The sequence below is a fragment of the Genypterus blacodes genome, unplaced genomic scaffold (assembly GCF_046128005.1).
Source record: "Genypterus blacodes isolate CSIRO-AG114 ecotype Tasmania unplaced genomic scaffold, CSIRO-AGI_Gbla_v1 ptg000045l_1, whole genome shotgun sequence".
NCBI lineage: Eukaryota > Metazoa > Chordata > Actinopteri > Ophidiiformes > Ophidiidae > Genypterus > Genypterus blacodes.
In genome coordinates this window covers 282,806-309,728 of record NW_027466858.1, presented here as the reverse complement: position 1 = coordinate 309,728, position 26,923 = coordinate 282,806, and the positions used below count along the sequence as shown (strand labels likewise).

At 43.1% G+C, this 26,923-nt stretch overlaps 2 protein-coding genes across 2 annotated transcripts; one reads left to right on the top strand and one right to left on the bottom strand.

Annotated features, from left to right (window-relative positions):
* Nucleotides 1-486: 486 nt before the first annotated feature.
* LOC143000233 (multiple epidermal growth factor-like domains protein 9) lies at nucleotides 487-20,599 on the bottom strand. The gene is made up of 6 exons (XM_076149483.1): nucleotides 19,884-20,599; nucleotides 15,085-15,289; nucleotides 8,802-8,941; nucleotides 6,921-7,070; nucleotides 3,166-3,435; nucleotides 487-2,602 (listed from the first exon to the last, which is right to left on the bottom strand). Exons 1-6 carry the CDS (start codon nucleotides 20,455-20,457, stop codon nucleotides 2,052-2,054), a joined length of 1,890 nt encoding a protein of 629 aa, XP_076005598.1. The 5' UTR covers nucleotides 20,458-20,599; the 3' UTR covers nucleotides 487-2,051.
* A 536-nt stretch (nucleotides 20,600-21,135) lies between these two features.
* LOC143000240 (serine/threonine-protein phosphatase 6 catalytic subunit) lies at nucleotides 21,136-26,117 on the top strand. The gene is made up of 7 exons (XM_076149489.1): nucleotides 21,136-21,266; nucleotides 22,309-22,404; nucleotides 22,654-22,719; nucleotides 22,823-22,964; nucleotides 23,056-23,135; nucleotides 23,296-23,505; nucleotides 24,652-26,117. The coding sequence occupies exons 1-7, from the start codon at nucleotides 21,192-21,194 to the stop codon at nucleotides 24,898-24,900; spliced, it is 918 nt and encodes a 305-aa protein (XP_076005604.1). The 5' UTR covers nucleotides 21,136-21,191; the 3' UTR covers nucleotides 24,901-26,117.
* Nucleotides 26,118-26,923: the final 806 nt, after the last annotated feature.

Below are 26,923 nucleotides of genomic sequence, written 5' to 3'. Positions count from 1 at the left end.
ATTGAACATGTGAAAAGAATCACAAATCAAAGCGTCATCAGACACAACAAAAACTTAATACCTTTAAGCCTAAAAGTGAATAACTTAAAGTTACTACAAGCTTATCATGGGGTTAAGAGCTGTATTCCCTTAGTAACAATTAGTCACTGATCTCGTGGGCTATTATTGAAACACATTTTGGAGGCGAGAGTTTTAACTCGTCATCGCTGGTAGTATAAACCTTATGATAATGACCGTAAAGCCTGGAGGGGGTAAGGGCTTTCAACGGGGAAAAAACCCAACTGATGCAAGACCAGGACAGAGTATGGGCACATGTGGAGGCAGCAAGTCGTGTCATCAGCTGTCCCGAAACCGATTCCAGATATCCCAGAAGAGGGACCCAAGAATACTTTCATGTCAAATAATGTAACCGTCCAAAAAATGTCTCCACTGTATTGTGTTCCGTAAGCTACAAACAAACAAACAAACAAACAAACAAAACAAACAAACAGTTAAACCCATTTTATTAGACTTGAGCTCTGAGTTTGGTTCATAATTTACATCATTTTATTGTTCGCTTTAATAGCAACAGTTCAGGATGGTGGTGGATTTTTAAAACCTGCAGCTGATTATATGGCAAAGTCTACCGAGAACGAGAAAGAAAAAACAAACGAGTGCCGGGCTTGATTGCGAGATCACACCCTGCAGTGAAAGGTGTAGGGGGATCGTCGAGTGACAGTGTACACACAGAAACCTACCTGTACAATAATAATGCTACTATTCACAGTCATCTGTACAATAATAATATTTACAGTAATCACATTGAGCCAGTACCTGAGGAGTTAGTTCCACATTTAGATTTAACTCATTCACCGTATTAAAAAGAAACACAGCCAAACAACACAGAGAAGATTGAACTCATGTCCACATTAGTTGTGAAGTGCATCATTTTACACCAATTCCGTGGTTGCCCTGGTGCAATTAGCGAGTAAGACTATTCAACAACAAGCTTAAGATTTGTTTTTCCCTCCCTTTTTTTCTTTTTTTACCACAGGCTCTTTTCACTACTCCCACCTATTTCATCAGCTTCCTATACTTAGTCAGAGCCAAGCCTCCACAGGGATGAATGTGAGATTCTCCTTCTAAGAAAGATTGCTCCAACTGAGGTAGGCAGCTAAGATTATAGCCCAACTACAGTAACAGTATGGTGGTTGCGTAAGCCTTCGTGTGTGAGTAACTGCCCCTGCGCCATGTGGCTCGAGTGTAAAGTGACGCAGGCATTTCTTCAAAAGAAACACTCCTCTTAATCACTCAAGGTGAGCTGGCACGCTTTACGAGAAGACAGGAAGCTATAAACAAAAGATTAGGTGTGTGTAGGGGTGTGTGTGTGAAGGTGTGTGTGTGTGTGTGTGTGTGTCGGCTGCCTACATCTTCTCTTCCCCTCCAACGCTCGGGACAAAAACACATTAATTATACATGGAAATGGATTCAGCCAATTCAACAACAGCACAGAAGTATTAAACGCCATGAATAAACACATCACACGTGTGCAGCATGTCTCGCAAGAATTAAACGTCAAACAATAAATAAGTACCGAATAAAAATGAATTAAATAACAATCATCGTCTCCATTTAAGATCACCGGTCCAGTGATCGAGTTATAACTTAAACAGTCAGTTAGTCCATTTTTAAAAATATCTGAAAAGGTTCCCGGCCTCCTGCGCGTCCTTTTGCATTCTCCAAGCTGAGTGGAAACCTTATTTTGTCGTAGCGAACAGGCTTTCTTTGACCTCACCGATTATCTAACAAACCCACAACAGTGCTCTCTATAGGTACAACTCAAACAAAACACTATCGTCTTTGGACCCATTTCACTCATCGCCTGTTGGCCACAAACAAATCATAGAAAAGGAGGGGGGACGTTGAATGGGAATAGGAATACTCTTGTTCTGTGTGATCTCGCCGTCCTTTTGCAAACGTGGTAAGCAGGATTACAACAGTCAATAATGAGCTTTGGGATTTTTGGGAAGTTCCAGCAGCGTTGTGTCATCTGCTCCGTGAATGAACTTGCTTTACGCCTTGTAGCAGTTCCCCTGTGTGGTCAGGGCCAGCTGGCCGTTGGGCGCCACCTCGTTGGCCTCGTCATCCAGCAGACCCGACACGTCGGCGTTGGGGATGCTGTCATGATAACTGCTGAAGCTGATGTTGTCCTCTTTCAGCTCAATGGTCCAGAACGGGGCGTTGAGCTTGCGGTTCTGGTACTCCCTGTAGGTGTACACGCCTCCGACAAAGCCCAACAGAAGCAGCACTACTAAGATGATGACGGCCAGGATGATGATGTTGAATTGGGTCCAGGAGACTTCGGTCAGAGCCGCTGTGGTGTTGTCAGTGGGGCTGCTCAGGCTGGTGAGCAGAGCCTGAGTGGTGGTGGTCGTGAGCAGGGTGCTGGTGCTGCTGCTGCCGCTGCTGCTGCTGCTGCTGCTGCTGGATGTGCGAGCTGGGACGCCTCCGGCTGTGCCCGATGCCAAAGCGGTGCTGGTGGCGGGAGTGGAGGGGGTGGATGCACTGGAGGTGGTGACCTCTTTGGTGGTTGCATCGGCTGGTGTGGGAGCGAGCCGGGGTGCTGAGAGAAGAAAATGATGTAACATTAGCGGTCATCACTTTACTACGCAGCTTTGTTTGAGACTCAGTCCTGGCCAACTATTACATTCTACCATCTGATGATACCAGAGCTACAGAAAGGAGCTGGTTCTGATTAAATCGCTATAGCAACAATGCCTGTTTCTTCTGGACGACCAACCGATGGATTTGACTTCCAAATACAAGTAAAGGCTGATTTGGACTGTTGCTGCCTGCGATAAGTGATCAGGATTTACAAATGATAACGCACCATGGGAAGTCCTGATGACATCATCAAACAAAGGCTTCCTTGCATCTCCCTCATTATTTGTGTATATCTGGTGTATATCTAACCCAGTCCCTTAATCCACTGTTGTTGATATGTAACTAGTGACACCTTGTGGCAGAAACATGTGCTTGCTTTGTAACAGGAGACGCTCCTGCTGTATGTTTGAACATTCTATTCTGTACTGTACATATACAGGAGTTTGCTATTGGGGCAGAGGTATTTTAATTGCTTACTATTGTTTTTCAAGCATTAGGGAAGTATACTCCTAGTCGACTTACTTAGACGGGTGCAGTTGTGAGCTCTGGCATCTCCTGCAAAGCCCAGAGCACAGAGCTGGCACTGCGGCCCCGCTGTGTTGTTGATGCAGCCGAGGCAGTGGCCAGTGTCTGGGTGACAGATCTGGGCGGGGCCCTGGGGGTCTGCGTTCCCACTGCAGTCACAAGGAACACAAGCCCCAGACGCCTTGTAGAAGCCAGCACTGCACTGGTCACACTGTGGGCCGCCGTACCGGGGGAGGCACTGGTCACACGCTGGAGAGCCGCTGGGATCTGCAGAGGAGAGAACATGTTAACGTGAGTCAGAATGCCGATGAGGAGAGTGTGTTTATGTGAGAGAGAGAGCCAGTCTCGGTGATAGAGCCTCCGTAAGGTCACGGATGCCAAAACAAACCCCTTCAGGTTTATGAAGGGAAGTCTGGGCCATAACCAAAACATCCCTCTGTTTAATCTTTCACATTCTTTTATGGTGACTTATGCTAGAAGAAAGGGAAGACTAGCATCCAGTATATTAGCATTACATGAGCTTGATGCTGGAAACTATTTTACAGGAGAGGTCTTCTCATTGGTTCAACAAAATGAGACACAAATCTTGGTTGAAACTGGAAGCGGCTCTGCGCTGTTTGCTTTGTTGTTCAGGTATAAATATAAACCTCTGCATGTGTTTGCATCTACAAATGTCTGCTGGAATTGGTTGTAAAGCTGAAGTTCACCGTTTCAACATAATCATAGACCAATGAAGTCAAACAGTGGACAGGGGTCTTAGACTGGAGTTCTTAATCGGCTCTTTATGAAGAAACTTGAGACTTCTTTATCAGGACAAACACTGGGAAGCCTCACATGGATGTTTAATGTAAGGTCATCTTTCTCCTGACACCTCCAAACTCTTGACAAGGCAAATGGGATCTAGACTCTTAATAGTGTTCTGCACTCAGCAGCACCCTGAACTCCAAAACGCTCAATAAAAGATTAATAAACTCATTCAGTAAATGTGCAGATGAGTATCAGTGACACAGTGGATCAGGTGTCTGTTTTCATTAAACTGAACAACTTTGAATATGCTACGATCTCTGTAACTACTGTAACTACATCTGACCGTTTGTTGTGATTGCATTATTATTGAGGGCAGTGTTATTGATATGCATCTCTGAGGAAAAGCTGTCAAGAAACTCATCCATCATCTTATTCTGGTCTGGGTCATGGTTCAGACAGACACAGACACAGACACAGACACAGAGACAGAGACAGACACAGACACAGACACAGACACAGACACAGACACAGACACAGACATCAACATTCTCCACCTCCTTCCAGACGAGATTGAACACTCCCTGTATCACTTCTCTACATCACCACAAGGAGGCGTCCTGGTCAAATGTGCAACTGCAAACCACTTCAACTGTCTTCTGCTGCTTGAGGAAAGCTTGATTGTGCTTCCAGATTCGGTCGCTACTGTCTTTGTGCAGACTTCACGCAAAATCCCATGAAGTCCTCTGAATCTCTTGTCTCTGAAAGTCAAACCATCTCCTTCCTACCATCCTACTTGTCACTTCACCAGGATTAGGTAAACAATAACACATCTCAGGTACCTAATATGTAATGGAGGATGAGGTGCCAGCAGTAACAGCAGGACTCCATAGCTACAGAGTCTTCTCATACATAGCTTTAGTGTCGCTCCATAAATACTGACTGATGCTCTCCAGTCCACACCAGCGTACAGCAAACTGCCTTCAATGGCCTAGATACTGAGATACTGGTCTGCATGTGGAGTCACGTGAGCAGGTTCAATGGCAGCAGTGTGAGGGCTGCTCCTGATAAGCTTGATTTAACCTCTGCTGGGGGTTCAAAGGCAGCCGGCATGCTGGGTTATATAACAAGGATGAAACATGAGCTGCCCTGCACTCAGCCAGAGAACCTGACCCGTTTCCCCCCCGATCGTCCTCCACTTTGCCATTAGCTAGAGGGCACAGATACAGCTGAGCAGAGGTCTATAGTATCTGACATCCACAGACTTAAAGACAACAGGGGAGGGAAACGTTTATTCAAAGCTCATACAAATAGTTTGAGGATACAGAGGATGAAGAGAGTGAGCGATGCCGTCAAACACTGAGGAAGGATACGACTCCATGTGCCTGACCTACATTCTGAAACGGTGCAACGCTCCCCCTCACCTCTCTGGGTCAGTATGGAGCGATACACACGTACTGCAACGAGCCTCATCAGCACATTTAGACAGTATCAATCCTACAATGTTGAGCCATGGTGCTGCATAGTGGCATATTGTCACTTGTCACTGTTGCCAGGGCAACCTCTAGTGTCAGATTCTTCTCTCGTCAGCTCCAGTGATTAGTCCAAATCATTTTCTGCAGCTCCACACACAGCAGGGGGGCCGTCCTCTCTGGACACGATGCTTGCTGTGAGTTATTCTGACTGTCTCTCTCAGGGCCTCTCATCCTGCAGTGTTGCTGTCTAAACAGAAAAAAATAAATGGTGCTGCCCTTCCCCCAGTCTGCTCCCTGGCTAGCAGCGAAGCCGCCCAGCTGTGCTCATGGTGGCCCAGTTCAGCTCAACCTGGTTCATGCCGCTTCCCATCCCTCATCCCTCCCATGTTACACAACCTCTGGCGTGGCCCCTTGCATGGCCAAACACAACCTGACATCTTAAGTAAGGAGCTGTTGCCATGCTGGCTGAGACCAATGGGGTCTCTTCAGATTGACCTACGAGAACCAAAGGAGAGAGAGCGACAGGCAGCCTGTGTACAGATGGAATATGCTGAATAAATATTTCATCAGAGTCCAGGCTCTGCCCCTTGACACCCACGTCCTGTTATTCTACTACAGCTTAGCTCCTTGGCACTTAGCCTCTTGTTGTTCTCTCCTCATCCTTGCTTGTGTTGTATTCTAATTTCATATGTAAGTTGCTTTGTCTGCCAAATGACTAAATGTTGCCGAGTAGAGTACAATTATGTGAAAATACATTTGGTATAATGATATAAAAGAGTCGATGAGACAATTGACAACGACAATTAGCAACACAAAGATGACACAGAGTAGAAGGAGGATTTCTGTTTGAGCTGGTGCACACACAGATTTCAATTCAAACATCTGCTTGTAAGTCTAGAAACAACAAAGCTGCTGTGTGTGTGTGTGTGTCTGCTCTCTTTAACATGGAGCCTCTGTCTTATTAAATTAATTCTTAATTAAGGATAGAGAAGAAATGGTTTGAAATCTGCTTTTGTATAACTGTCAGCTTCAAGCTTGTTAAATGAGGCCTACTGGACTGTGTAGACTATAAGATCAGTCTGAAACTGTAGCACAAATTACAATTTGTCAAAACAAAAGAGACTGCATAACTAGAAATGATAGGAAACAACACTTTTTATGCAACTTACCAGCATATTCTGTTCAGCAACCAATCAAAAACAAACTCTAAAAGCATTATGAACTAATATTGAAGTCAAAACCATCAAAGACAAACATTCTAGGCAGTGAGTATTGCCAGTCATGTTGATTGTGTATGATTCAACATTTGTGTTCAGACAAACTGGTTTCTCTACTAAATACACCCAGGAGCTATCAGCCCCAGTCAACGATCTAACTCAGAGATTCTAATTCGTTTTGGAATATTTTGTAGAGCCGTTTAGAGCCTAGAGCAGCACTGTGCTTGTGCCTGTGCCACACCCAGAGCGTTGGAACTGGACAGAGGTGGTGAAGGTGGTTGTTATGTTGCGTGCAGACACAGGAGAGCATACTGACCGGTGTGGCATGTGGAGGTGGAGGAGGAGGTGGAGCAGGGACACGGTGCACAGTCGTCGGTCAGGGCAGTGCCGGGGCGGCGGTAGAAAGCAGGCTTGCACTCCTCACAGTAGAGTCCATTGGTGTTGCCCACACAGTGCAGACAGACTCCTGATGGTACAGAGTCAAAGTTACGGTTATATGATCAGAGAGCTTTTCTTCTGGGAGGTGGAATCATTTATAATTATGTCTTTCTTCACTTCATGTCAGTCACAGAGAAATCCCTTCCCACGTCTCCTTATGTGACCCAACATCACCCTGTATCTGTGTGTTGTTTGCTTTGTGATAGGATCTACGCAGGCCTGTTAATTGGCATTGCTTCTATTTGTTGTAGAAACAGCATGGAATGATAGTAGAGTAGGAAAGAGCATGGTTCCCCTTTATCTCACTGTCAGGAGAGCTCTTTAACTGGGAGCTGCAGTTCTATCAGGAATGTTTTAAGGCCAAATTAAAAACTTCAGTCCCTCAGGTTGGTGCAATTCACGCAATTCCACTCTGTTCTGGTGCAACTACCTATGTAGACTTTCATCAAAAGAGACGTTCAGAAAGCTGGAGCTCATATATGTGTGTGTGTGTGTGGTTAGATGGTGTGAATTTGTAATCACAAGACCTTTTTGGTCAGAAACTATGATTCAAGAGCAAATTTGATCAAAAGCTCTGTTTGATGTCTAGCTGTTTCTATCCCAAGTTCAATTCGTCTGTTTAATTATTTATTCAATATTTACTTATTCATTTTTCACCCTTTAATGTGAATGTGCGCCGCAGACATCAGACAAAATCTTGGTTTATATCAACATGGGGGGGAGTAGGGGGGAGTTCCTCTGTGCCTTTCCAGTACTAGAAGAAAACAGTTACTCTATGTGATTTCCTCTTATCATTCTGGGTAAAAAAACAAAAACAAAACAGACAAAACATGCCGCTTTGTGGTGCTAAAGGAACTACTTGAGAACTTCTATGTGGAGGATTTCTCAGGCGGTGTTCTTTATCGCACATTTAAAAACAATGTGGGCAGTAAAGCCAACATGAAACCACAAAATAAACTTAAACAACCAAGTTTCCCTCTCAATATGTACGAATACCTATTACTTATATTATCTTTATTTGATTTTCTTTCCCATGCTTTTCATCTTTGTTATCCGATGCCGTCTTCAATGGAAAATATGTGAAACAACCGAGTTGAGCTAAAGCAGAACGACTGAGTTGTGAGAGTGTGTGTGTCAGTCTGTCCAACCTGAGCTCTGATAATCCAAAGCACTCTGAACACTGAGCCCAGGCTACAGCACCCATCTGCCTCCACGCCACCATAACTGGGAGACATATGGCTCCTGAAAAATGCAACCCCTGGCCCCGTCCTCCTTGACCTTTCCTCCTCAAGCCTCTCACTGTATAATCTCAGTATGACCGTGGGAGGTGAGTGGCACTGTGTACTAAGCGCCATCTTAAAAAAAAGGGATCAAAGGATCACAAATCTGCCAGAGAGGGGGGAAAAGTAAGGTGACATCATTTTGGTTTTGGTTTCAGAAGCTTTACTCGTATCGGCGAACGCCTCCAGTTCAGTCTCATCATTCCAGTATTACTGCTCTGTCGTGGTTCCACGCTGTATGTTCACTTTACAGGGACCGGAGGGTTTGTTTTAGGGTTTTGTTTCACAGAACACTGAGGAAGGCAGATGGCTGACGTGTTTAAATATATGAGTGGTAAAAAGAGCATATGTGGAAAAAAAGAAACAAATACAGTACAGAAGCCCTTGAACTAGATATTCATAGTATTACAGTAAGAGTTTTAGTAAGAGTTATCAAAATGTAACATATTGGTCTTCCTCGTCTTCCTCAGCAGGCTCACCGGACTGTGGATGGCAGTAGTTGGTGTGGTTGTGACACTGGCAAGGCTGGCAGCCGGTGCTGCTGAAGCGGAAGAAACCAGGGTGGCATTCATCACACTTGGGTCCATCCACTCCCGTCTTGCACACACAAATCCCTGAGCTGTAGGGACAGAGCAGAAGACCATCTAATCAATACAGGACACGAGGACCCAGAGTCTGCTTTCTGTGAATCTGCTACATGTAGAAAGGAGAGTTGGTTAGAACACAGAGTGGATCCTGGCCCACATGACCAGTGACAGATAGAGAGGTCACACAAAAGCAGGCAGTGGACCCTCTGTGTGCATGGTGGTCCCATAGAGCTGACGAAGAAGAGATTTGCGGCATTTCCTGTCCTCTTTGCTCCTAAACTCCACTATGAATCGGACAAACACAAATATGCTGGTAATGTGTCAGCCAACCACAAAAATGTTTGGAATTTTGGTGGAATCCTTTATTGTTCGCCCTTGCCTGGTGCAGAAATGACATTATTACAGTGGGTGGTTTAGTCGTAGAAAAGAATTCAGCACTGGAACAATAACTGAAATGATTTCCTGGGAAATCTACAGTGGGAAGTCACGCTTCATCAGCCCTCACACCCAAACAATGGACTCACAAACTTCCAACTGGGGACAATAACTTCAAAACAGTTGAAGTAAATGAAGAGTGACTTGGCGCACTTTCCTTGAGCGTGTGTGTGGGGCTTTATAACAAACGGGCCTTTGTTAAAATAACAGCACTTAATGCAAATGAAGGGGCCACAGCAGGGCGTGGGCATTGCTAAGGGCAACGCTCTGAGATCAACAATCATTAAGTGCCAGACAGACAACACACACAGACATCCAATAATAACAATTAAACAGATACGTGCAGCATCATAAGCCTGCTGCATTCACATATGAGAAATGATGAATTGTTATAGTTCAGTCAGTCAAGAAACATATCAAATAAAAGAAGAAAGGATTTTAAGCATAAAAACCTTTGAGTTACTATCATTATTAAGAATAACAATAACAATGAGAAGAGCAAAGCACCCCTCGGGCCCTTCTGATGGTTTCCCCCAGTGTCCCCCCCCCGCCCCCCCCTTCACCACAGCCCTCCCAATTACCCCCAACCCCAGCCTTCCCTGATCCTCCGTCCTCCTGCCCTCCATTTCAAAAGCGCCCTTTGGGAGTTTCCACATGTTCATGTCGACCCTCCCATAACATCCTCCCCCCCTGATGGAGAACTCCCTGATGGAGAGCAACCCTATGCACATGCTGGACCCCTGACCAATGTTTCTGAGGAATGGTGCTGGTTGCAACTCTGAACACACACACACACACAAACAAACAAACTCTCCAGTTACAGTAGTAAGATGCTGACAAGTGGAAAACAAAGTCAAACACAAAGGTAAGGAAGAGGGAAAGAAACTGGTTGCCCAACCTTTGTCTGCACAGTTAAAAAAAAGAAAAGAAACCAGGATGTTCAGAAGAAGGTACTTGGTTCATGGAAGGTTCATGTTGAGTTGTCCTTCATCACCATGGCACAATTATGTTGTTGTTAGCAACCCTGCTGATATTGCCTCCAGCTACTATTGGATGTCAATTACGAGATGGAATAAATGCAAAACTAAGGATTAACTAAGGATTAGGTTTTCCATCTTGTGAAGTTTACAGTCCCAGAGTCCCTTAGGTCTAACAGAGAGCCTGGGCTTTATGTATGTTCCTATCCAAAATAAGACTTTAACCAATAGGTAGACTAATCTTTTCTTCAGTTATATCATGTGTTGTGTCACTTACTGAGACTAATGCGAAACTCAGACTACAAGGATTTACCTCTGGCTTTCTAGTGCCAGAAAACTCCAGGTTAAGCTGAATTGACAGCTGGTGTTCCTCATCACACTTCTCAAGTCAAGTTTAGAGACACATCTTGACCCAGAGGCAGAGACACCTAGACTGTGATGTGAGATTCCTGCAGCTTCATGGCAGCCAGAGAAATGTGTCTTGTCATAAAGAGACATGAATAAGCAGTCGGGCCAACACCACAAGCAGACATGCCAGCCAGCGTTCTACTGTTGGCTTGTACTCTAGAGTCTAGATAATGATAATGACATTTAAGCAACAGGGAAGTAACCTGACAAGAACTGACACGCGCTCTTCTACCTCAAGAAATTTCTATTTATGCTTCCTGATTGTACCATGACAGGTGAGGGTGTGGCATGCGATACTTGTGCATACTGTCTGATAAGATGAGTGTAAAAGAGGCGTCTGGGTGACAAGCTGGGTTGCTGCTGTTTGTTTGGCTGCTCGTGCATCGTCACAATAAAGGTCCCTACAAGGCCTCAACCTGTCACTGGGGCTCTTCTCTCATTCTCTATCACATAATGGCGCATGCTCTTGTCCCCCGGTGATCGGCCAGTTTGAACATGAGGGCTTTGTTATTGTTTTGGTGTGATTTCACTGCGCTGCGCCGGCCCGACAGCGCTGCATGTTAAGTAGGTCAGTATAACACATCAACAGAGCTTAACCCCATTTATGCAGCTGCCTTGGTGATGCTGCTCATAGCCTGCACGTGTCAAATCAGGGCGCCCAGTCAATGACATCATCCTTGCAACAAAGACCTGATCACTGCTTTCATTCATTTAATTTATTAAGAGGTGAATCATCCAGCATAAGAAGCTGGAAACATTCAGGAATTCGTTGCGTTACTGAATGCACAAAATATTGAAAGGGTGCATTCAAGCATCATCATCATCATCATCCTCATCACTACTGTCCTGTGTGCTTGTAGTTTTCCCCTATTTATGCGATTAATCCCATTGAGATTACAAAGACAAAGACAGATCCAGCCAAGTGGAAGGGTCTGGGTTAGATGAAGCATGCTGAGGCCTTAAGTAACACATCAGCAACAATCTTCATTAAATAACAAGAAAAAAGATAAACCCACTGAAGAGCAGCCAGAGACTGAGACTGTGGGTTTCATGAGTGTGGACTCAGTCAGGAAGAGGAGCTCTAACCCTGCAGACCGGCTGCTCGCTGTGCTCAGCAGGATCCTGGGAATCGGCTCACTGCTTTCCACCTGATTCAACATGTTCACTGTGGCTTAAAGCTGTGATGAACTGAAGTCATTCCAATATCGTTCAAAGCACAAAGAAACAGTTTGACTTTGACATGGGAGTCCTGTGGATATGTCTGTGGAGTGAGCTTGTCACACAAAGATCAGAAAATAATGAAGCTCGTGCTCATGCTGGATTATTGTCCCAGCAATTCGTCAAACACTGAATACGACGCTGCTCTGGTAGCCAGCTGGACTTTAGGACTGTTTGGCTGGTGGCTGACGCATATGGAAACTCTGCGAGAGCTGATAGAAGGCTGAGGAATACTGACACTCCATGTGTTTTGGTATGAAGCTGCCATTCTGTCACTGTGAAGTTAAATGAAGTTGCCCATTTGTCAATCTGACAATCGTGTGTTGTTGTAAGTGATACAAAAGGATTTTTAGCTCAGCAGTCACAGCAGTTACTTCTGGCTATTTAGTGGGATCATTTCTTCAAAGACGTGGAATACAAGAGGAAGGGACACCGAAGGAGTCCAACAATACTGAGCTTCTCCCGATACTTGCTCCCCTTTGTTAAGCAATGGGTAGCAAAATAGTCCTTTAACATCTGTTTCACAAGCATTTAGTTGATTCACAACTTAGTCCCAATCATTCACAATGGCTCTCGCTGGCTTCTCTCCATTCATTCTGGTGTTACACTCCTACTTTCCTCCTAAAACAGCTAGAGACCCGACTTCTTTTTCTCCAAATATATTCAATAACATCCCAGTCTGACGTTTGGGCCACACACACACACAACGTGCCCACAAATGTGACACACAATCTTCTTCCCAAGGTCTGTTTCCGTTCAATCACCTTCTTTATTGACTCACCACAAAAACGACTTCAAGCAAGTGTAAGAGCCTTTTTGCAACACTTCTTCACTGGAATCCACATTACCCTTTTTTCAAGTCACAACTTTCTAAGCACAGAACAAGTTTAAAGTGTAGAAAAACGCAGGTCGATGGAAACTCCACATCAGACCGGGAAGTGAAAGCGCCAGTCTCAGCTCTAACTACTTCTTGTTCCTCCTTACAGCCTTTCTGTCCGAGTGCTCCTGTGTTTCTGTCCAAGAGCTACACCTATTATAGTTCTGCTTATGTAAGCCTGGACGTGTTTTTAGCTCACAATAACACTAACACATCCTCCACACTCTGTGAACGTTCACTCAAACCTCGGAGAGCCGGTTTACACGGCAGAAAATACAGCGGCTATTTACCCATGCACAGAGCTTGTTTTTCAAGTAAGACTTCTTCTCACTGGAAAGAGCTGCATTCTAACCACAGTATGTTTTTTGGATGTGAAACTGAGGCGTAAGCAGGGTCTGCACGCTGCACTTTCCTCACAAAGGGCCTGACACGGCGAGGCAGATAAATGATTCAACAAGGCTGCGGCATTATGATGAACACATGAACATCTGAGCCCCACAAGAGTCAATGAATGGTCTGTTCCGCTAGCCCACTTATCGGTACATTGTCCCCTCCGTGGGATGTAACATCAGCAGCAGCCGACATCCAGAAGTCCTGAAGTGGATGGAAAAAAGCAGCCCTGAAAGCAATGATAATAGCAACGCAAGCTCAGGCACAGAGCACAAGAAGATGAGATAAGATCCAAGGGTGAGGCTGTGCATGAAGGCCCCAGTACACTGCAACTCAACTTTATTTATATATAGCGCCAAATCAGGACAAACGTTATCTCGAAGCACTTTACATACAGAGCCTTTGAAAGAAGCCCGACATTCCCCCATGAGCGAGCACTAAGCAACAGCGATAAGGAAAAGCTCCCCTTTAACAGGAAGAAACCTCAGGCAGAACCAGGCTCTAGGTGGGCGGCGATCTGCCCTGACTGATTGGGCATAGAGAGAAAGATAGAAAAAGGAGAGAGAGACACACAGGGAGGCACAGCAACCACAACGATGGGTACAAGTGTAAATATGACTAATGATATTAATACAAATAGCAGGACAGGGTCTTCATCGCTATAGCACAGGGTCTTCATCTCTACGGGACAGGGTCTTCATCTCTATAGCACAGGGTCTTCATCTCTATAGCACAGGGTCTTTATCGCTACAGGACAGGCTTCCAGAACAACCTGTGAGATGAGAAAATAAGCCAATGCAGCAAATAGTGGCAGGATGCAAGGAACATCTGCAGACTTGCGTTTCCATGGTCCAAATGGGAGACACCTTAATGCTTCTAGGCTTCCAGATTCAGACAGACTAGCAAGTACTGGAAAATCAACCAAACATTGTGGTGGTGGGCAAGGAACAGTCAGTGCCGAGTTCCATTTTAAGGATTCAAGTATTTGCCGTTTTTATTGGAAGTATTCAGATATTTTGCCACCAAAGCTGTTATATCCGTAACTAATAATAGCAAAGCATCAGGTTTCTCTTTGAAGTATTGCATTCAGCACAGCCTTAAGGACAAGACAACTGTCCCTGAGTCAGGGGGCAACGGGCTCCGTTTACGTTCTATGACCTGACAAAGACGAGTTGTGATAGGCCGGCAAACCTCAATCACAAGGGGACTGCAGACAGGCTACACAACATTCATTACGCCTGCATCCTTCTAGGTCCATTCTAGGTCAAACTTCTTTGTCAAATAAATAAATAATACACTGCACAAATATAACAAACAAGAATTCAAAGGCTTGAGCAGTAGGTGGTTGATACACTAGTGCCAAATGAGAACAGCAAGGAACAACAAGGAGGAATAGGAGCCAAAGCCATCAAAGAGGTGAAGGCAAAGTGGTCCCAGTGGCGGTGAGTATGCTTGGGATGCGACACTGTACAGAAAAGACACATAACCCTCAAAACTCCCAGCCAATGTGAAACAAAACAATAAGCAGAATAAGCATGTGTAAAATTCATATATATGATGGATGGATGATAATGTGGATCGAATATTGGGCAAAACTCAAACAATAACAGTTTAATGTGAACTCCTACTTGCTGCACAATATATTAAATAACAAATGAATAATTAATTAAACTTGCTATGGTCCTGCCAACGGTTGGTCTTCATGGTTTTCAATGGAAAAAGTTGAGAGGAGAATATAGAAGTGTCTGGCATTAAGTGGTTTGGATCTGATTCACTTAACACACAAATGCCTTTGGTTACAATAGAGTTTCCCCAGAGATGTGTTACATGGTGAATAAGCACTTGAAAAAAAGTAGGGAGGATGTCTGACCTGTCACAGAGGGGGTTCACAGCGCCGAAGGAGTCGCAGGCGCAGGGCAGGCAGCCACTGGTGCCATTGGTAAAATGTCCCTCCTCACAGTCTTCACACTGCAGACCGGTGTAACCCGACAGGCAAGAACATTGACCGGTGCTCTGGTCACAGTCGTCCGGGTCCAAAATCCCTTCACTGCCACTGGTGCAGTTACAGGGGCTCTCTGGGCCGACAAGACAGGAGAGGAGAGGAGAGACAGAGGGTTTTCCATGAATGAATTCATATGAAATGGCAAAAACCGAGAAAACTATGAGAAACAAAGAGAAACCCATTTTTACATCGTAGAAGTTGCAAATGGATAATAAAATGATTGCTCACTTAACATTAGATTGTATAATACACACACACACACACACACACACACACACACACACACACACACACACACACACACACACACACACACACACACACACACACACACACACACACACACACACACACACACACACACACACACACACACACACACACTATTATTGGTGTATGACTCTGTCCTTTATAGACATTTAGATCTTAATGCTTGTATATTACTAATCCAAAGCATATGGCATAAAATCATTGTACCGTTTGAAATGGCATCAAATATGTAATGGTTTCTAAGTGGATCCTAAGCAGAGTCAAACATACATATTGAAACATCCTGATAAAATTAAAATGAGACTTGAATCCAGGTCTTAAATGTGATTCTGGATGGTGAACTCCACCTTATGCTCCCCAAGTCCCTGGATGGAGAAGGTAAACAGTGTTAAGATGGTTTTATACCGTTCATACATCCGAGTTGCTGCTGGAGGATTTAACATGGTTCAAATGGTGTAATTTAGCAAAGCAGAGGATATTGTGACAGACACGTGGATGACCCTGTAGACTGGTGTGTGGTTATCTATTATTCATCTGATCTCAGGTTAGGTGTGGCAACTATATGACTGCAGTATACGTCTCTCTTCTCTACACAAACAGATAAGCCATCGAAGCAAAAATGTGTAAATATGTTCTTTATTTGACTCAAACGCAGGTTGGATACTGGTGGAGAGAAGTAGAGCTGATATGAAGCCTATTCTTACGCTCAGATTGTGATCCTCTTACATTGTTCCGGGACTTTTATGTAACGCGGAAAATGCTGTGGTGGTTATGCAAGTCTGTGAAACACAGCTTTACTACACTGACGTCCTCTAAAGTAAACTGTTGGCCCTGATCGCGTCTGAGATTTTGAGGCTGTGTAGTGATATGTGAAGCCAAAGTCCAGTCTATATTTGATTGGACTAGACCTGTGTGTGGCATTCACCTCTTCCTTATCTGTGTGACTTGACCTATAAAGTGGCATGGCTGGTATTCCCATGCAGGGAGCAGCAGGCTGTTCAGAACAAGTCAGCACTGAAACACAAATTCACCTCCTAGCTTACAGGCAAATCATCTCCACTGCTCCAGAGAAAACAGCCGCAGTGTGAGGGAAACATCCTCTCCTATGTCTCCTAATATTATAATTGGAGAGCTTGTGTTGTTTGTACGTGTATGTTGAGTTGTAACAAGCATCAATTCTACAATCGCCTTCAAACTGGCCAAAAATATGAGTTCAGGGGTCTTGCATGTGCATAGGGTGCTTTTGATACATTAACATAAATGATTAGTTTAGCTGATTATCAGTTTAATGTTTGATTTGCATTAACTAATGAAATGAAAGCCCCGACTACTTTTCAAAGCACTTTCAGCCCAGAGCTACTTTGAGGCCACGTTGGGAGCATTCCATTCCAAAGATAAACCATTCACAGCACCCCAAAGATAAAGTACATACTTGGACAAATCACCTGAGGCAGCCAATGACGAAAATTCAAAACTACTACGGACAAACAACGACTCAATAATTCAACACTTCGCTTTTAACCGTTGAATCACTGAGGGCTGGATTCAAAATCACACCGAATATCAAAGTAAAGAATTGAAATCACAGGCTGATCCAACTCATAATGTGACTCAGTAGTGTGTGTGGCCCCTGCGTGCCTGTATGCACCCCTGACAACGTCTGGACATGCTCCTGATGATTCAGCGGATTGGTGTCCTGCGGGATCTCCTCCCAGACCTGGATCAGGGCATCAAGTGAGCACCCGGACAGTATTGGACAGTGCCCTTTCACACGCCAGTTACATGTGCTCAGTGTGAACCTGCTCTCATCTGTGAAGAGAACAGGGTACCAATGGCGGACCTGTCAATTCTGATGTTCTCTGGTAAATAACAATCGAGCTGCATGGTGCTGGGCTGTGAGTACAGGTCACACTAGAGGACGTCGGGCCCTCATGTAGTCTGACAGTTTGGTCAAAATCATGCAAACCAGTAGCCTGCTGGAGGTCATTTAATATTTATTGTATAGCCAGGACCCTCGCCATCAAATACAGGTCTGCTATGAATTTTTCACCGGCCTCAGCCTGATGTAAATGAGCTGAGGTCAAAGGTGTTCTCCCATGTGATGCCTTTGTTGACACAATATGGTAGAGGTGCCTTTACAGGTAAATAATGACGGGAGCTGTGGCCCGTATTTGATATAGAGTATTTGGTCATCATTTGGCTTTTTTGTCTATATTAAGTAACATGAGTGTGAACGCCAGCTTGAGAAACTTACAAGAGGCAACTGCAAATATAATACTGCAGTTATTAACAGCAACCAGAACAATAAACTAGAGCTTATATATGATGTGGAACAGTTTTCAACAGCATCCTCAGAAGTGTCAAAATCTAACATCAGAGAATTCTTTGAAGTATTCCTTTATCCTGCCACTCAATCCATGATGTTCAGCTATGGAGCATAGCATGGAGGATTCCCCTATCACACTGATATCTGAACCATTGTCTTGGTTTATTACTGAATTTAATCAAAATTATGACTATTATTACAGTTATTCAACATTTTAAATAGAAGAAAGTAAAATGATAAGTAGTAAAATATTGTTGTACACACTAAGAAGGAAGAGAATGAAAACAAAACAGGTGAGTAACCTTTGCCAGTACTGGTGACATCACTATGACACTGCTATTGGAAATGACATCCCTGTTGTTTGTTAGAAGAAGTCAATACTGCAAGTTTGCTAGATGACAGCATATTCCATTCAACAGTATATAAATTGACAACAAGGTCAGATGGGATAAAAAAAAAGGAGCACGCAATTACAAATCAACAAATTGCAAAATGTACAGAACAAGCACTGACAAGAATGAAAAATAAAAGGGAAAGAAAAGGAACGGGGGGCAGGGAGAAGCAAACACCCAGTCACCCCATCATTCACACACTCCTTCATTCACACACTCCTTCATTCTCACACACACCATCCTGGCCCACTGGGAACAAAGAGTAAAGCAACACATCAAAGCAAATGACAATATATAGCATATAATAAACGCTCTCAGGGCGCTGTGGCATATTTTGTTGTGCTGCACCCGGCATCCCACCCCCCGGGTTATTTTCGACAATATTTTGATTTACAAGGGCCAATTTGAGAATATAGGCTTACATTCTGGTCTGTATCTATATATCACCTCTAAACAGGTTCCAAATTGTTTTTAGTTTTAGTACCAAGATCCCAAAACTGGCTCTCCTGCTGGCATGCCAGGACAGGTGCTACACCTCTGTGCTTCACCTCTGTGCAGTGTCCTAGGGCAAAAACTCTACATCAGATTAAAAACACTGACAACTGTAATGTTCCAGGACTCCAGTGTTATTATTTTAAATCTGCTTCTTTAATCTGAGCAGCAGTAAAAATCAAATTACGTCAGTCTTTCAATCAACTCGTTTGACTGAAGGGGAAGCCGTTTGTGCTTTCAGTGTGGGAAAGCACTTTGATTCAACACAGGATAAGGGATAAGGGAATGTGCCTGAGAACAAAATCTGGCAAGATGGAACATGTAGTGCTCCGATGTACCTTTGTAAAGCACAAATAAAAAATAATGATCATAATAATAAATTAGTCTTCACAAATCAACCTTCTAATAATCAAGTGGATAATTCTTTGGTTTCTTCATGTTTAGTTTCAGGGCCATTTTGCAAGGGATCAGGTAGCTGATCTAAGGAACAACACGTCCACATGGATACAGACATGAAAGAGGTGAGAGAGGAGGGGCTTTACTGTCATTGCTCATTCAAGGGTTTGCCTGCCTGGCCATTTTGGTTGGATGGTGTACCCCTTGTTCTGTATATCACACAACAACAATGGGGGGAGGGCGAGAGCAGCTACAGGAGCAGGTTCTTCTGGCTTCTTATCATGTATAAAACATGTCTGATGCCACAACGAAACCAGGGAGCACAGCTGCAGTGGGAGGGATTGAATACACTGGGTGGAAAAACAACTGGATCAACCGTTACAGCTTACACAACCCACTGGAATATGTGGCACAGTCATCCGACAATAAAACGATAAAAAGCCATACACACACGCGCGCTTCGCGAACCAACAGATGTGTGTATTCACAAATTGTACGAGATGAGGGAGGATTGGATGCGATGGGATCTGTCAGGCAGTGTGAGGGGCCTGTCTATTGTTGCAATCGGGGGTTTTGCTCTGTCGCTCTCTGCGTCAAAGCCACGGTGCGACCATCGAGCTCGGTCTAACAAACGCTTCACTCAATCTCATAAATGACTGTTTGGTGGTCGTACACACACGGACCCTACTCGTGATATTGATCAACGATCGTTTTCGTCAAACATGAATTAAAAACAGCAACGTCTGAATGATTGAGCTTCCCCATCCATCATAATATCCACACACACTCACCTTGACTATGCTCGATTGAGGTAACAGATGTGCCAATATGATCTGCAGGCCAGGCATCGTTTGCTGTGCGCTGGGAGACCATAGACACCATGGTCTGCAGCATTTTCTCTGGCGTAAGAAACGATGTTTGTGCATCGGTTGATCTTTTCCGAGCGCCGGGGAATTTGGAGAGAAGCACCGCTCCTTGTTCTTTGGCGCCGGAGAGGCTCTCTCTGCCCGGGGCGGCAGGGTGAGCTGTGGCCGCGGTAGTAGTGGGCTCCGTTGTTGGAGGCTGGGAGGTGGTAGCGGTGTTAGATAGCGGGCTGGTGCCTCTAGACTGGCCGGTAGGAACAATGGCAGGCGGCGGTGAGAGTCCTGTCAGAGGCCCCGGAGCAAGGCTGCTCTGCGGTAAAAGGCGAGGAATGACGGGGTGGAAGGTGTCCAGGTTGTCGGAGGCTGAGCCGGGCTTCCTGGAGAAAGGCGACGCATCGTAGGGGCGGCTGCTGCGAGGTGCAGCTTCGGAAAATCCAATATATACATACAAAATAAATAGCAGAACCGGAGATATGTACATCATTAAGGACGGTTGCCTCATATTCACTTTCAGCTCTCCATGTAAGCTCCAGTAATGGTCTCTGTCAGACCTTTCCCTGAATGGTTGCGTTCTCCACCATTGATGTCCCCCGGCGGCTGGACGCTTCTTTTTTGTTGCCCTATGAACCACAGCAACTCTTCACCTGCGGTGCAACCTACCTAGGAGGGGCCGACGAGGCTGGCGTATGCAGCGACCAATGGGATCCCGGAAAAGATGCGCCTGTGCGGTCAGTGATTGGACGCTCTTTTTTTTTTTACAACCAACGGGGACAGAATGTAAAGTAAAAATTTCCAACGTCTTCAACAAATTCTCAAAACATAACCGGGTTCATTCATAAATTTAGTGGAAGCATCTTGCTAAGATATTGTTTTCACAATGCAGCTCTTAGCATGATTGTCGTAGAGATAACGAGGCCAACACGCCCCATTTTCAGTGACAAAGATTACCTGGATTAACGTTACCTTAATTTTTTTATAGACAGGCGTTTTAAAAGGCTACGTAAACTGGTTCCGTAAGGTATTCAATACGAATAAAACAGCGTGTTATAAATGTCACTCCCTGTGCGCTTAGGAATGTGTGGTTGCATTTATAATGTATATTTGCTCAAATGGATGCTGCGAGAGTGAGAGTATGACATGTTATTTGTCAACACATACGATAGGTGGCAGTAGAGGACGCGTCAAAGTAAACATACAGGAAGTGGCGAATGATCATCACTCGCTAACTTGGGTACAATGGCGCCTCTAGATTTGGATAAGTATGCGGAGATTGCAAAACAGTGCAAATACCTCCCAGAAAATGACCTTAAGGTAAATGTGGTTTTATACAAATGCCATTTTTTATCAAAGCACTGCGTGTTCATGTCATGTTATAGTCCATGTCGTTTCGTTGGATATTGTAACAACGTAATTAGCTTCCGTTAGCTTCAGGTAGCTAAGCGAGAGACTACTGACTTCAACATTTGGCAAAGGAAGAGAACATTGTTTGCTTGAGACATCAAAATGTCAGCTACGATATTCAGTCTCATCTAAGCTGGTATTTACATACATGGCTGAAGTGGACATTTGCAGCTCTACACAGGGGTTTAGATTGGTTTTGTTGCCGTCAGAGCAAAGTGACTGCTCATTGTTGTTGTTGTTGTTGTTCAGAATGTGCTTCTTTCCGGCCTAAAATTGTATTAATAATGTTATAGATATGTGTTATTATTATCACAGAACAACATATAACGTAGACGCATTGCTGCCAATCCATAGTTTTAACGGAAACATTGTATATATACTGTATACGTCCACACACTGCTTTATATATTTGAATTGTAATAATAATGATTATAATTGTAATACATATTATTGTAATATGTAATACATATGTAATACATATGACATCTCTTCCAGATTTGAAAGAGGGTCCAGGGGCTTATGGCAATTTTTCTTTTGCTTGATTTAATATTGTTGTTTCTCTCAGTCATGTGATGACAACATGGAACCATAAACAAGCCAACCTAAACCTGCTGCTGTGTGTTACTGCAGCTCTCTGAATTGCCTGCAGTGTAGGAGTGTTTTCAGGTGTAATGCCAAGCCGAAACAGCCTTGCCTGACGATAACCTCAGTCTTAGATGCTTTATGATGGATGTCTATATACAGTATAGGCTGCAGAGTTTATGATGAATCAGATTGATTTTGGTATGAGTGGCGGGTTTGGTGTGATTTTAATGTGGTTTCTGAGGCTTTTTACTCTGACCTGAATGAAAGTCTCAGTGACACTGTTTACGTGTGATGTCATTGCTTTGAATACTCGAAACCCCATTATCTTACAACTTACAACTGTTGTTTATCTTTTCAATCTGCACAGAGGTTATGTGACTATGTCTGTGACCTGCTGCTGGAGGAATCCAACGTTCAGCCTGTTTCCACCCCTGTGACAGTGTGTGGGGACATCCATGGACAGGTAATAACCAACACAAGTTACATCACTTTCTTGCTAATTTAACCACGCTCTGTTTAGGACCCAGCAGTAATCCAAACCCGGAACTGCAAGCGTCAGAATATAGACTTTGTATTCTTCCAACAACAAAAAACATTATTAATGGAGACATAACTTTATTCAATGTATGAACTTCAAAAACAAAGCATATTAAATGTTGTGAGGGAATTGTTATTTGTTGGTTGATGAATTCATTTTCTCTCTCTGTCTTAGTTTTACGACCTTTGTGAACTCTTCCGCACTGGTGGCCAGGTTCCAGACACAAACTATATATTCATGGTTTGTATATTTCACACAGTTTCAGTTTGAGATCATCTGTCTTCATGGTTTCAGTTTAATTGGTGTTAACAGGAGGTTAATGACAAACCGCTGTCATCTTTAGGGTGACTTTGTTGACAGAGGATATTACAGCCTGGAGACGTTCACATACCTGCTGGTGTTGAAAGCCAAATGGCCGGATCGCATTACGCTGCTACGTGGAAACCATGAGAGCAGACAAATCACCCAAGTGTACGGCTTTTACGGTGAGATTTGATTGATCTGTACTTGGTGTGAACTTCCTTTTCATCACTCAGACTGGCTGAATTACAACCAGAAACATATTTTGTCTCACAGATGAATGCCAAACCAAGTATGGAAACGCCAATGCCTGGCGTTATTGCACCAAAGTGTTCGATATGTTAACAGTTGCAGCTGTAAGTACATTTCATTACAGTCAACAGGCCTTTTTTCTGTCTTTATAGATAAATAGATCTCTGCTTAAATCACTCCAGGATTTGAAAAATGTCAATTTAGATATTAGGAGATAGGACATTTTGTGGATCATTCTAATTTGACTTTGTGTTTAATCCTCAGCTAATGGACGAGCAGATCCTGTGTGTTCATGGAGGCCTTTCACCGGACATAAAAACCCTCGATCAAATTCGGACTATTGAGAGGAACCAGGAGATCCCACACAAAGGAGCGTTCTGTGATCTGGTGTGGTCAGACCCCGAAGACGTGGACACGTGGGCCATCAGTCCCAGAGGAGCTGGTTGGCTCTTCGGTGCAAAGGTCACAAATGAGGTGGGCTACATTAGATTCCTATATCATTTATTTTTAGTCCTTGGCTGTTTAGCCCATACAAATGTCATGTGACTGCTTTATATGTGGACATCAGGCTTAAATCTCTCAATCGTCATCATAAAGACATATTTAGGGAGATAAGTACAAGGTTTGTTGTTCAATAATAACGTGTTCTGACACCATTAAACCAGTAATAGTGAAGCGCTTTAGGTTGGACAGTGTACTTCATCAATCCTCCACTATTTAGAATGGAAGAGAGCAGTGCTGGGCCTGTCAAGGTTTTTTTTGGTTTGCAAGGCATTATAAATGTGATATGTAATATAATACATAAAAACAGGACCAGAGGAGTCACCTTCATTTTTGGATCATATGAATATAAATTCAGATGCATTTACTGTTGGCTATGTAAGCACTTGTGTTCATTTGACATTGAACCTTCAAATTTTCATTGACATTATAATGCAATCTGTGTTTAGATGTCTTTCTCTTCGACTACCCAGCTTGTTCAAAATGCTGCTCCTTATTCCCAATTGCTTTTGTTTAGAAAGTCCTTTTGAATCAGCAGCTGCTACTTTCCATAAATCCTAACCTGCCCAACAATGACAGTAAACACTATGGAGGAAAGAGGAAACACACATTTTAATATGATAATGACCTGCCTACTGATCTCATTGCATGCAGAATCCAAATAAGGAGAATGCCTTTCAATGCAATGTGTAAATGGTTGTTCTCATGTTATTCGTTATCCAGGTACAGAGATCACATTTTAATGTTATGTGTAAATGGAGCCATACTGTCATACTAGAAGGCGTGTGAGAATAAGAGGATATTGCATTGATTTGATTCTAATATAATATTCTATTAATTGGATCTGACTAAAAGTGGAATTTGCATAAGCCCTGTACTGTGAATGAAACTGAAGTTAGACCGCATTAATGTATGTAATCCACGTGCATTCTGAATGGGATTCATTGTAAAAAAAACATTAACGTCTTGCACTAACCTGTTTTCATGTCTGGGCACAGATTGTATTATTATGCAAGATGGCCCATATTCTTCACTTCACTTTTTTCACTTCACAGTTTCCTCTTCTTGCCGATCATACTTTGACATTTTCATATCCCTTTCGTTTCTTTGTCTCTGCAGTTTGTTCACATTAACAACCTGAAGCTGATCTGCCGGGCACATCAACTCGTCCACGAGGGCTACAAGTTCATGTTCGATGAAAAACTTGTCACAGTGTGGTCGGCTCCTAACTACTGCTATCGCTGCGGTAACATTGCCTCCATTATGGTCTTCAAGGACGCTAATACAAGAGAGCCCAAGCTCTTCAGAGCAGTGCCCGACTCTGAAAGGGTCATCCCACCCCGAACAACCACACCGTATTTCCTGTAAGCGTCTTCAAAACGAGAACAGTCCAGCCATTTGTTCCACACAGATTCTGTCTGTGGCGGCGTCAGCACTTGTGAACTCATATGAATTTTTTTATCGTACATTTAGAATCTTTGCAGCTCTTTCCTTGGTGCCATGTGTCAACTGTTGTTTCCAGCCTCTGTATTTAATACCGCTATTCTGCATCTTAAAAGACACTGACATTTGTTATGAGGGAGAAAGCTCAGGATGTTGGAAATGTTTTAAAGATGAAGGACTGAAGTAACACAGAAGCCAACTGCCTTGTGTTAAAGTTTCTCTCCATTGTAGTTGACAAGATATTGACTCTGGTGAGAAGATAACGGGTGTATTATGCTGTAAGCAATGTTTCGATTTGATTTTTTGCAGAAAATGGGTGTAAGAAAATGAAGTGTACGAAAGCAAAATTCCTTTGTTTAGAAAAAAATCTTGTTTTGGCGAGCTTTTACCTGTTTGCATTATGTGATCTTATAGATAAACATGTAAACTTTAGAGGTGACGTGTATCTATAATATATATCATATACTGTATAGTTGTCAGCTATTTCAATACTGTTGTATTAAGCTTGAGGTGCCTAACAGATTTGTGTGTAACATTCAAAATGAGGCATCAGATCCAGTTCTATTAGTTCTGACAGTATTCCTGTAACACGTATATTTCAGTCACAATGAAAAATGCCCCAAAAAGTATGAAATTACAGCATAAAGTATGTAATATTAAATAGAGAAGAGTTATTTAACAACAGTTTTCAGCCTGTTCATAGTGTAATGTCAAAGAAATGCTTTGGATTCTGTTGTTCCAAAGCGTTGCCAAAGTTCAGGAGAAGACATTTCTTTCAGCACAAAACCCTCTGCATTGTTAAAGCAGAGTTCTGCCACGTTGAGTAAACTGTAGCCAAGTGCTGAAGGAGAACAAATAATTACGGGAACTAGGCATTACCGGCTGAGAAAGAATATTCCATGGAACATTTCAAGCACTGTCAGTATCACTTATTAGCAGATGAGCACTGCACTCTGCTGTTGGGAGAGTGCAAATATTCTAACTTCAAATATGTAATTCTTATGATATGGCACATATATTGTATTATTTAGACATACTGTCAAAGCCACCTGCAGTTCGATTTCTTGTGTAAATTAATTGGTATGTTTTATGTGTGTTTAATTTGTTCAACAATTTGTTTCTTAATAAATGTTAATGCGCTACCAGGCCTGACTTCTTGACAGGTAGAGTAGGCTTACTTACTACTTTGTTTATGTTTATACTTGTTTTCCAACCATAAGAAGGCTTCAACCTCAACTATTTACACTGTAAATGGGAAATGAGTCTTTCAAAAAGAGTTGAATGGGATATTTTCCTGTATAATAATTAGAATACTTAAGTTAATACTATAATATAATACTTTTTGTTATAAATGCAGTAGCTGTGCTGTATTTCTAAAGCCCTGCCAAAAGAGCTATCACATTCATTACACATAAATGTTGTGCTTTGTAGATATAAAAAGAATAGACAACGAATGTATATACTACTCCTAGCTTTATCTGTTTATCAACATAGCTCATAATAACCCCTAAACTTTGTTCAGTTTTACTGGGTCGTCTTGTGCCTTGTTACTATCACCAGGTACAGAGATCACATTTTAATGTTATGTGTAAATGGAGCCATACTGTCATACTAGAAGGCGTGTGAGAATAAGAGGATATTGCATTGATTTGATTCTAATATAATATTCTATTAATTGGATCTGACTAAAAGTGGAATTTGCATAAGCCATGTACTGTGAATGAAACTGAAGTTAGACCGCATTAATGTATGTAATCCATGTGCATTCTGAATGGGATTCATTGTAAAAAAAAAAAACATTAACGTCTTGCACTAACCTGTTTTCATGTCTGGGCACAGATTGTATTATTATGCAAGATGGCCCATATTATTCACTTCACTTTTTTCACTTCACAGTTTCCTCTTCTTGCCGATCATACTTTCACATTTTCATATCCCTTTCGCTTGT

Coding starts and splice junctions, on each gene's coding strand:
- LOC143000233 (XM_076149483.1), bottom strand. CDS start 20,457: ATGAGGCAACCGTCCTTAATGATGTACATATCTCCGGTTCTGCTATTT. Junction 15,290..19,883: donor CTCAATCGAGCATAGTCAAG/GTGAGTGTGTGT, acceptor TTGTCGGCCCAG/AGAGCCCCTGTAACTGCACC. Junction 3,436..6,920: donor CACCTCCACATGCCACACCG/GTCAGTATGCTC, acceptor TCTCCTCTGCAG/ATCCCAGCGGCTCTCCAGCG.
- LOC143000240 (XM_076149489.1), top strand. CDS start 21,192: ATGGCGCCTCTAGATTTGGATAAGTATGCGGAGATTGCAAAACAGTGC. Junction 22,720..22,822: donor ACACAAACTATATATTCATG/GTTTGTATATTT, acceptor TGTCATCTTTAG/GGTGACTTTGTTGACAGAGG. Junction 23,506..24,651: donor GTGCAAAGGTCACAAATGAG/GTGGGCTACATT, acceptor TTGTCTCTGCAG/TTTGTTCACATTAACAACCT.